Genomic DNA, 12,050 nt, shown 5'->3' on the forward strand with positions numbered 1-12,050 from the left:
GAAAATTTTATGATGAGTTTCATTAAATTTCCCTATACCTATTTTCAACTGTTTCTCAGATATCTTGATTTATTTGAAAATTTTTACATTTTTACCCCTATTTTTAACGGTGGGTCTTTTACTCATTTTGAATTGGCGATAAACGCTTCTGCGGTAAACTGGAGCAGAGGACTAATACTTTCGAAGTTCATATTGATAACTAATTTATCTCATACAGGGTGTCCAAAATTCGATAACTGATTAGATTATTTTCAAACTCAAAAAAGTTCATTTTTTCAAATGAGACACCCTATATCTTTTTCGATAGTTGGATGCAGAATTCAATTCTGCATCGATTTGCTATAACTTTCCCTATACCCATTTTCAACGGTTTTCTTTTTAATCCGTATATTTTACTTTAACTCAATTTTTGGCAGAATCGACAATATCGTTTGTGTTTTTTAAAATAAAATAATTATGTTAAAGTAATGAAATTGAATGTAATTAGAACATATGAACAAAACAGGAACAAAACGAAAGTGAAAACGTATAAAATATAACATAACATAACAAAACAAACGTATAACAGTAACGGTGAGGCATTAATTTTTAACACTAGACGTTAGTGTATCGCTACCATAATAAAAAAAGTAAACACAATAATTACAAAAATTATTGTTCGAAGTGACCGCTATGAACGAAAATTTTTGTAATTATTGAGTTAGCTTTTTTTATTATAGTAGGGATACACTAACGTCTAGTATTAATAATTAATGCCTCACCGTTACTGTTGAAAATACATTTGTTTTTTATGTTATGTTATATTTTATATGTTTTCACTTTTGTTTTGTTCCTGTTTTGTTCATATGTTCTAATTACATTCAATTTCTTTACTTTAACATAATTATTTTCTTTTAAAAAACACAAACGATATTGTCGATTCTGCCAAAAATTGAATTAAAGTAAAAAATACGGATTAACAAGAAAACCGCTGAAAATGAGTATAGGGAAAGTTATAGCAAATAGATGCAGAATTGAATTCTGCATCCAACTATCGAAAAATATACAGGGTGTCTCATTTGAAAAAATGAACTATTTTGAGTTCTAATAATCTAATCAGTTATCAAATTTTGGACACCCTGTTAGCAATAAATTAATTGTCAATATGGATTTCGAAAGTATTAGTCCTCTGCTTCGGTTTACCGCAGAAGCGTTTATCACCGATTCAAAATGAGTAAAAGGCCGACTGTTAAAAATAGGGGTAAATCTGTAAACATTCTCAAATAAATCAAGATATCTGATAAACAGTTGAAAATGGGTATAGGGAAACCTAATGAAACTCTAAAATAACCTAATGAAACCTAATGAAACTCTAAAATATTTTTTTTTTAGAAGTTTTTCCTAACCTCAAAAACTTCTAACGAACGGCTACGGTGAGAAACCCTGTATAGGTAGATGCAATATATTCTTTTTTAACGACGGTTCTCCATAAACGTCTAATCTACCCTCGTCATAAATCACCCACCCTGTGTATTGTTTATTATATGAACTATTTTCTGTATTATATCAAACAGTAGTTTTAGGAACATTTTTAAAGACCTGGAACCATCCATTAGTCGACTTTGCTCATTCCTAACCAATTTAATTTCCTTTTCCTATTTCGAAATTGGTTTTTACGTCTTCGCCGCTATCCAGGACTCCACCGAGCGCGCTTCTGGAACGATCCAGATCCATCTTCCATCGGTATTCGATTGTAAATCTCCCCCCTCGTCCTATTCTCTGGAAATATCCGATATAATTAAGTTTCCGGTTGGCCGACTTCCGCCATTTTAAAACGACCGGAACTTGTCTGGAAAGCGTTGCCTCGTTTTATTTTGCACGGGGATCTGGATGCGCCCATGTAATTCCGGGGACGGTAATTCCTTGTCGAATTGTTTGCTAGATTTAACGCTGTTCCTAGGTTTTCCAGAGTTTTCTTGTGGATTATTTTAATTGGAAAGTTCCAGTTTAAAACGATATTTTAATTTAAAGTAAAAGTAAAGTCAGGTATTCTCGCCCAAGTAGCATTTTTAGACACAAAATCGAAACAAAATTTCTGCTGAAAAACATTACGAAACATTTTCGTCACATTTTTGATACATATGTTTCGTTTGGTTTGTACATAAATCGTTTTTTGTGAAATATCCTGGATGGATAGAGTGACAAATTAGATGAACAAGAAATGGGGGACACCTGTTTGGGATTAACTGTCATAATTTTTGTTCCGCAGACATCAAGAAATTAAACAAAATTCATAAATTTAAATTGATATATTTTGGTATAGCTTCAATAATAAATTATTTCCAATACTATTTACATAAATATTCTCTAAAAAATATTTAATGGTAGTAAGAAGGAACAGAGTAGGCTGGACCGGCAACGGTGTAGCTGACTGGAGCAGAGTAAGCTACTGGGGCAGCTACTTTAGCTACAACCGAAGCTGGAGCGGCGTAAGAGTAAGAAGCTGGAGCTGAGTAGACTACTGGAGCAGCTACTTTGGCTACAACTGGTGCTGGAGCAGAGTACACTACTGGAGCAGCTACCTTAGCTGCAACTGGTGCTGGAGCAGAGTACACGACTGGAGCAGCTACTTTAGCTACTACAGGGGCTGGAGTGGCGTATACTACAGGGGCAGCGACTTTGGCAACAACGGCAGGTACTTCTTTACGTACGACAGCGTTGAAACCGTGGTGGGCATCGGCAGAATAGTCTACGATTCTCTTGGTACCGTCAGCATCGACCAAAGAATAGCTACCTTGGACAGCATCGCCACGTCTGGTCTCGTGTTGGGATTTCTGGTCTCCGGTGTGGGGGTCGCTTACGGTGTATCCAAAGTCGTAGTGGGCAGGTGCTTCGGGTTCTGGTACTACGGTTTTAAGTACTGGGGTGGAGTAAGCTACAGGGGAAGCTACAGCTACGGTTTGGGCTGGGATGTAGCCTGCGTTGGCTACGGCTACGAAAGCAGCGATGACTACGAACTGAAAAAAGAGAATAATTATTGTTATTAAAAAATGTTGTGTTTGTTAGAACTAAAATTTTAATATTAAATACAGAAGAGACAGTAATCTTTCAGAAATATTAACACTCTATCCAATGAGCCAAGAAACATCCAAAAAGATTGACAGAAAATACAATTTATCTGTCAATTAACTGATGACAACTGTCACTAACGTGCGTCCTCTTGGACAGACTTTAGGACGTCTTTTTTACTACAGTATTGCAGATAAGCTCGGCATTATATGAGATTTTATATATACAAGGTGCATCCCAAAAGTGGCTCGTCCCTATAACTTTTTTATTTTTCAGATAAAAAACGTTATTAGGAATGTTAGTATATGACATAAATTATAGAATTAATTGACGTATTCAATTGTTTTTGGTCACTTCCTGTTTCACCGGAAATGACTACAACTTTTGATTTTTAAATGGCACTCTTGGTATATTTCTACTTTTGACATTTTTGCTTAAAAACCCCTATTTTAAATTTAAAGCTAGAGTGCCATAACTATATTAAAAACACTAATTTTTAATCAAGGAGGCTTGGAAATATAGATTTGGTCGTCTAATGTTTTTAGTGTCTTGTCCTGGCTGGTTAAAATATGCTCAAATCGTATTTTTAATCATATCTCAATTTTTTCAAATAGAATGAGGGTAACTCATTAACACATTTGGAAAAAGCATTTTTTTACGAATAATTTGATACCACATACTTGGTATTTCGAGTCAAATTTTCGTTATGAACCGCATGTTACAATTTCAAATAAACCATATACGAAAATGTCAAAAATTAACTTATGATAGGTAATTCTATTCAGAGTGTCATTTTCTATCGAATGAAGCAAAAAAATACCGAGGATGTCATTTAAAAATCAAAAGTTGTAGTCATTTCCGGTGAAACAGGAAGTGACCGAAAACAAATTAATAAGTCAATTAATCCTAATTTATGTCATATACTAACATACCAAATCTCGTTTTTTTATCTGAAAAAATAAAAAAGTTAGAGGGGGGAGCCACTTTTGAGACACACCCGGTATATGTATGGATTAATAATTAATAAATTAAATATAATTAGTTGCACCATTATTATCCTATTATTTATTAACAATAACTAATATTAACCATTATTTATTAATCAATCATAACAATAAATAATATTAATCTTCATTTACTGATTATCCGCACAATTATTAACAATAAATAATAATATTTTCTCCGGTAATAACTAAAGAAAATTAACTATAGTCATTCTTAGACAATATAACAGAAATAGTCCTGAGAAGAACGCCAAAAAATGCTATTTAAAAAAAGATTTTCCGACCCTGATCTCTGGATATCAAGATTTTCAATAAAATAATTTTATTATACGTATACGTTTATTTAAGTAAAAATCGTCAAATCACATCTGTCTGTTCTTAGATCGTAACAAAAATAAAACCCTATCCTTTAGTTGTCAAATCGGCCCACAGCACTCTACCAAATAACAACAATAATTTCACCAGTTGTGAACAAAAACCCGGGCGAAAGTCGCGCGCAAAAATTTTTCGATGTTTCATCTCGCTATTTTTCCGGAAATATTTGTGCTCCAGTGATTGTTTTTACACTAAAATCCTCCCAGGTGTCTGTTATGTCTTTTAAAGGGGTAAGTTTTTCGAAATCTTTATTTATTTACGTTATTTTTGTCATTATTTGTTGATATTTTTATGGTTAAGGCATGACATTTGTGTCGCCGGCCGGAGACAATAGAATTTCCATGGCACGCGATATGATTTCAGCGCGCTGCGGACCGTCGTCGTCGATCGTATATTTCGATGCTGCGGGAGACAATGATGCCGCTTGTATTAGTCGTTTTGAGCTAAACCGTTCCGATTTTTTTTCTATCGGCGTGAGATGTTTTCGATATAACTACGAAAATACTGAAAATCTAGATATTTTGCGTTACTTTAACGTTGATTTACTTTATATTTTGCATTGTAGGGGTCATATCGTATGGAATTATACAGAAAAATGCGATATACCGGATGTTTCAAGTTCGTTTAAGTTTAGTAATTCCGTTTAAATTTAGTAAAACTGAAATTTTATTATTTTATTTATCTCGGGAAATGACAAAAAATTTATTTAAATATTTAACTAAATCCATAGCTTTTTTAGCGAAATTTTAGTGTTTCGGTATTAATTAAAAAAATCGAAAAAAAAGTTACTTACGCATTTTTAGCACATTTTAGATTATAATGTCAATTTAAGTTTTGAATCGTGTATTAACTGTTTATATGAACAATGTTAGAAGTATTATTTTTAGTTAAAAATTTTCTTATTGAGTGTTCTATAAGCTGTAAAAGTTTCCTTACCCTGAATGCCATGTTTAACAGTATTGATTAACCTGAATCAACTGATACCAAATTAAAAAATCATTTAGTTTATATACTAAAATATATCGAACTTGTGGGCGTGGTTTCTTTCGATTTTTATTGAGATAATACTGAGCAAAAATTCGCAATCCTTGAGCATTTACGTAGACATGTGCGTATGGTGGTACATTCAGAAATATTTCAAGGAAGTTTAAAATTTTAGCGATTACTTTCAAAATATTATCTACCTGGTATGTTAATTAGTATTTAGTATTTAGCAATTATATTTTTTTTTTGTACTTACTCCCAATGAAACTAATATATTACAGATTTAATCATATGTGTGTATACCTTACATTAATATTTTAATTTTTTATACAGGGTGAGTCTTAAATGAGTGCATATATTTTCAGGACTTTTAGATCTCGATAAAAGAAACATATTTTCTCTTTACCGTTTTTCAAATAACTCCAAAATGACCTAGTTATTTGTTATTTTACTTTGAAAATTTTAAAAATAAATAATTTTTTGGTTAAATTTTGAAAACCACTGGATATTTTCTGGTTTTTTTTTCTTGTAAATTTAATCTGCTTCTTAATATAATCTGCTATCTTATAGTGTTAATTTCTCCACTGTTTTAGAGATTTTTTAGCCACCCAATGTTTGTGACCATTCTGTAAACCTTTTAAAACCGTTTGTGTCCAGGAAGAGTTCATAGTTTCATAGTTGTCGATTTTCGAAAGAAATCAGTACATTTATATTATTTCGTATATTTTTCATTTTATTGATTTTATAGAAAGTACTGTTCATTAAAATGTTGTATCCTATGTTATAAGGCTTGTTTCTCTCTACAATTTCCTGTTTCACAATGTACCGTTTGTGTCCAGGAAGAGTTCATAGATTCATAGTTGTCGATTTTCGAAAGAAATCAGTACATTTATATTATTTCGCATATTTTTCATTTTATTGATTTTATGGAAAGCATTGTTCATTAAAATGTTGTATCCTATGTTATAGGGCTTGTTTCTCTCTACAATTTCCTGTTTCACAATGTACCGTTTGTGTCCAGGAAGAGTTCATAGATTCATAGTTGTCGATTTTCAAAAGAAATCAGTACATTTATATTATTTCGCATATTTTTCATTTTATTGATTTTATGGAAAGCATTGTTCATTAAAATGTTGTATCCTATGTTATAGGGCTTGTTTCTCTCTACAATTTCCTGTTTCACAGTGTACCGTTTGTGTCCGGGAAGAGTTCATAGATTCATAGTTGTCGATTTTCGAAAGAAATCAGTACATTTATATTATTTCGCATATTTTTCATTTTATTGATTTTATGGAAAGCATTGTTCATTAAAATGTTGTATCCTATGTTATAGGGCTTGTTTCTCTCTACAATTTCCTGTTTCACAGTGTACCGTTTGTGTCCGGGAAGAGTTCATAGATTCATAGTTGTCGATTTTCGAAAGAAATCAGTACATTTATATTATTTCGCATATTTTTCATTTTATTGATTTTATGGAAAGCATTGTTCATTAAAATGTTGTATCCTATGTTATAGGGCTTGTTTCTCTCTACAATTTCCTGTTTCACAGTGTACCGTTTGTGTCCGGGAAGAGTTCATAGATTCATAGTTGTCGATTTTCGAAAGAAATCAGTACATTTATATTATTTCGCATATTTTTTATTTTATTGATTTTATGGAAAGCATTGTTCATTAAAATGTTGTATCCTATGTTATAGGGCTTGTTTCTCTCTACAATTTCCTGTTTCACAGTGTACCGTTTGTGTCCGGGAAGAGTTCATAGATTCATAGTTGTCGATTTTCGAAAGAAATCAGTACATTTATATTATTTCGTATATTTTTCATTTTATTGATTTTATGGAAAGCACTGTTCATTAGAGATTTATATATAGAGATTTTTTTTAATAAAAAAAATATATTATATTGAATATTAAATTATTTAAAAGTCCAATAAACTCCACAAAAATCAACTGTCTTGAACTAATTCAACTGTATTATATGCAAAATATATTGTTTGATGCTCTATCCTTTTTGAATTCTCTGGTTTTGATTAAACTATATATAATCGCTGTTGATTGATATCGATATATCAACAAGTAGATTTACATTAATCACACGCAAGCTGATTAATATTGCTCATTAACTATTTGGTAAGGTATTTAATTGATTCATTTAAAGTTTTCTATTAATTATTGTATTACAGCGGACTGATAATATAACCATGATTGACTTCGAGAATTTTGATTATTATTAGCATACATTTTTAGTTTCAGAAAATTAAACATTAATTTATTATTGAATGCTATTCAGTATTATTAATATGTTTTAGTCTTATTAGTAAAATTAATTCACAATTACATATTTTTTTTGCATATAGTGCTGAACATTTTTTGACATTTTCCAGAAAATTAAAAAAAAATACATTTAAAGAGGTGTTAATCACCGCGACCTTACAGATCTATTGTATGTCCCCCTTTATTGAGTTGTAACGAGTTATAACTCATCATACAATCTCAGGGCTTTGATAAAATTATCCTCTATAGTAGAGTGGTAGCTGCTCTAGCTTCTAGTTATTCTAGCTACTGTAACAGCTACCACTTGTAGATTACTTACTAGGGTGTAGAGGTTCGATAAAAAGGGATTTTTCGAAATTCCAGTTCCAAGAGGGTGAAACCACCCCTCAAATATTACAATATTTTTTATTTAAAAAACGGTCAAGTTTCCAAAAAAAATGTTTTTTTACATATTTTAAGATTTTTTAAAAATGTATACAGGGTGTTTCGAAAAATCTGGTCATTGATTAATCACGATCCTGCTTAAAGCGCTTGACGTAAAAAGCTGATTTTTGGAAAACAGATTGACTTTAGGGTGTAGAGGTTCGATAAGAAGGGATTTTTCGAAACTCGAATTCTAAGGGGGTGAAACTAATCCCTCAAATATTACAATATTTTTTATTTAAAAACCGGTGAGCTTTTCGGAAAAACTCTTAAACATGTATATTTTATTTTGTTGTTTTACATATTTTAAGATTTTTTATAAATTTATACAGGGTGTTTCATAAAATATGACCATTGAGTAATCACGATTCTGCTTAAACTGCTTGACGTTTAAAGCTGATTTTTGGTAAACGGATTGACTGTGGGGTGTAGAGGTTGGATAAGGAGGGGTTTCTCGAATCTCAAATTCCAAGAGGGTGAAAACGCCCCTCAAATATTACAATATTTGTTATTTAAAAAACGGTTAGTCTTTCGGGAAAACGCTTGGACAAGTATAATTTATTTATTCTGATATTTAAAATTTCTAAATATATTTCCTTTTTCTGCATATGACTTTATAAAATTTAGTCAATTATTTTTAATAATTTCACTACTAGGTATTATTAATTAATTATTTTTTTTAATCAGTTAGTGATAACTAATTGTACAGCTTCTTATTGTTTAGGATATCTTTTAGATATTTGATAACTACATACTAGATAAAACAATAACTCAACTCTCTATACAAATTTATACAGGGTGTTTCAAAAAACACGTGCCATCGTTCGTGGGGAGATTCCTCACGTAAAAATAAGTTTTATTTTTCGTATCAACATAGGTCCGATTCTGCCTCGTTTCGGAACTACAGGGTGTTAAAGTCTTAAAATTTACTTAAATTACTTTAACTACTACTGGAGTATGGAGAACATATAGTTCTGAAGCAGCTACTGCTGTTAAATTATTTATCTAAATTTTAAGTATATTTAACATCATTGTGTTTAATGAATAATACCTTCAAAATAAAACAGCAAATTAATTTTTATAATTTCATATATTTATGGCTTTCAAGAATAAATTATGCTACATCTATGTACAAGATCATCAGTTCGAGCCTTTTAGTGGTGGTAGTAAGCTGGGGCGGAGTAGGCCAAAGGAGACGAGTAAGCTACCTTAGCTACGACTGGAGCGTGAGCAGCGTAAGCTGGAGCGGAGTAAGCTACTGGAGCTGAGTAAGCCAAAGGAGCGGCTACTTTAGCTACGACTGGAGCGTGGGCAGCGTAGGCTACTGGGGCTGGAGCAGAGTAAGCTACGGGAGCGGAGTAGGCTACTGGGGCAGCTACTTTAGCTACAACTGGAGCTGGGGCGGCAGCGTAAGCTACTGGGGCGGCTACTTTAGCTACGTATGCGGCGGGTTCTTTGTGTACTACGGCGTTGAATCCGTTGTGGGGGTCGGCGGTGTATTCTACGGTTCTCTTGGTACCGTCGGCATCGACAAGGGAGTAGCTGCCTTGTACAACGTCACCACGTCTGGTTTCTTGTTGGGATTTCTGGTCTCCGGTGTGGGGGTCGCTCACTGAGTATCCGTAGTCGTAGTGGGCTGGTGCTTCGGCTTCGGCAACGATGGTTTTGGCTACAGGGGCGGCGTATGCTACGGGAGCAGCGTACTGAAGTAAAAAACAAAAATATTTATGAAATAGATCTTAAATGTAACGATTTTTTCTGCTGATTATTCTGAACACTTTGTGTAGTTGTCTTTTGGTGCCAACAAACATTACAATAAATAAATTACAAAAATTAAACAACACACTTATTGTTGTTGTCTCATGATTGATTTCATCAAAATTTTTCAATGTATAATATTTTTAATTTAAATAAATTTAAAAATTAACAACTTCGATTATTGTAAATTATTTTTTTTAAATTTATAATAATATCATGATAAAATATTTACTGAATAGTATGATGTATATTTTTATGTAACATAAGATTACGGTTTAGCAGAATATATAAAAAATGGTTTGTACATTAAAAAAATTGAGGAAATAATACAAAACTACGCGACCTTGCTTTTAGAGTATTAAAATAAACAAGTTTTTTTCTTATTTAGGTAATGTTATAAGCTGAACCAGTTTTGAACTATGGTACCGAATTATTCGTAAAAAAATGCTTTTTCCAAATATGCTAATGAGCCACCCATGTTCTATTTGAAAAAATTGAGATATGATTAAAAATACGATTTGGGCATATATTAACCGGTTAGGACAAAACACGAAAAACATTAGACTATCAAATCTATTTTTCCAAAGCTCCTTGATTAAAAATTAGTGTTTTTAGCACAGCCATGGCACACTAGAAAAAACTCTTGAAATTTATTAATCGAGAAAAATATATTAATCAACAAAAAAACTTCAGTGAAATTTGGATTCTTGAAAAATTAATAAAAATTAAATAAAATTAATAAGTTAATAAAAATTAAATAAAATTTATAAATTAATAAAGTAAAAATATGTATTTTTTTCTTGAAAAGTATATTTATATATTGACATACAGCCGAAGCACAAAAAATCATTTTTACTGCGAATAGAACAAATATGCTATTTTTTTTCAAACGCCACAAAATTTTTTTTAAACAATTTCAAACATTCCAAATAAAATAAAATGATTTAAAAATCATACCTTGTATGTAATTATATATCGAGAAACTATGGTTACGCTCGTTGAATTTGATACTTTAATGTCAATTTAATAATATATTTTTTCGTAATTTTATGCTTAGGCGTAAAAGTGCTTTACTTTTATGCCTAGTAGTTAAAATGACTTTTTTATATTGTCAATCACGTCGCAAAAATTAATACTTTTGTGACGTTTGAAAACAAAATACATTTTTTTGCTTTAACAGTTTCAATAGATGTCTGTACTAAAAAAACTACTACTAGTGTTCTCGTAGTATTCGTAGACATAGTGTATTTACCTTAGCTACGGGGGCGGCATAGGCCACAGCTGGGGCGGCAGCGTAAGCCAAAGGGGCGGCGGCATAGCCAATGTTGCCAGCGCGGGCAACAGCGACGAAGGCGGCGAAAGCTACGAACTAAAATAATAAAAAAAAACAATTAAAATATATTTCTTTTTCCATAAATTTAATTAATAATTGTTATTAATTATATACGGTGTGTGTTCAAAAACCATAATTAAATATAACAATAATAATATAAAAATATTTCAATTCTTAGTTTTATAACAATTTAAAAAAGTATAAACAAGATTTACCATTTTAAAATAATCATTTTTTTTATAAACAATGCATTTTTCTCATGGATTAGACATACTGTGTAAATTTCCAAAAATATATGAAAAGCTCAGAATATTTTAAAAACAAACAGATTTTCTAAAATAAAAAATAAAATACATTTCTAATAATTATAAAAACAGAAAACGTTAAAAAACAAAAATACAGAAAAATTATTATAAATTTTTCGACAGCTCGAAAAAATTTCGCAAAACTTTGTTCAAAAAAAGATCTCCTACGTACCTTGAAAGCCATCTTAATGCAAGCTAATTGTCGAATTAACTGATACACGGTACCATACCATTTCGGTTTATATACCGATGGTACCAGATCTCTGCCAGACGTGTACGAGATTAAGAAAAAGGGTGTGGTCGTCTCTCAGACTCATGGTCCACCACATTTTACAATATAGCAGCCTGTAAGTTCCCCTTTCACCCAAAAACCACACTGAAAAGCTGATCTTGATTGATGGTCAGCGCGTGGGCAAGGTCGCCGTTTAAATTTTTAAAATTGTGCTCTTGTTTCGCGGTAATTATGTAAAAAGAGGTTTTGCACAATAATTTTCGTTTTATATGCCTCAATTTGCGGGTTCCTTATTCTTTAATTGATCTTGAACAC

At 31.6% G+C, this 12,050-nt stretch overlaps 1 protein-coding gene across 1 annotated transcript; it reads right to left on the bottom strand.

Moving 5' to 3' along the window:
* Nucleotides 1–2,323: 2,323 nt before the first annotated feature.
* LOC115885327 (cuticle protein-like) lies at nt 2,324–11,826 on the bottom strand. The gene is made up of 5 exons (XM_030904203.1): nt 11,676–11,826; nt 11,118–11,234; nt 9,265–9,810; nt 5,364–5,390; nt 2,324–2,996 (listed from the first exon to the last, which is right to left on the bottom strand). The coding sequence occupies exons 1-5, from the start codon at nt 11,685–11,687 to the stop codon at nt 2,358–2,360; spliced, it is 1,341 nt and encodes a 446-aa protein (XP_030760063.1). The 5' UTR covers nt 11,688–11,826; the 3' UTR covers nt 2,324–2,357.
* Nucleotides 11,827–12,050: the final 224 nt, after the last annotated feature.

This window comes from Sitophilus oryzae, unplaced genomic scaffold (assembly GCF_002938485.1).
Source record: "Sitophilus oryzae breed Bouriz unplaced genomic scaffold, Soryzae_2.0 scaffold_381_pilon_pilon, whole genome shotgun sequence".
Taxonomy (NCBI): Eukaryota; Metazoa; Arthropoda; class Insecta; order Coleoptera; family Curculionidae; genus Sitophilus; species Sitophilus oryzae.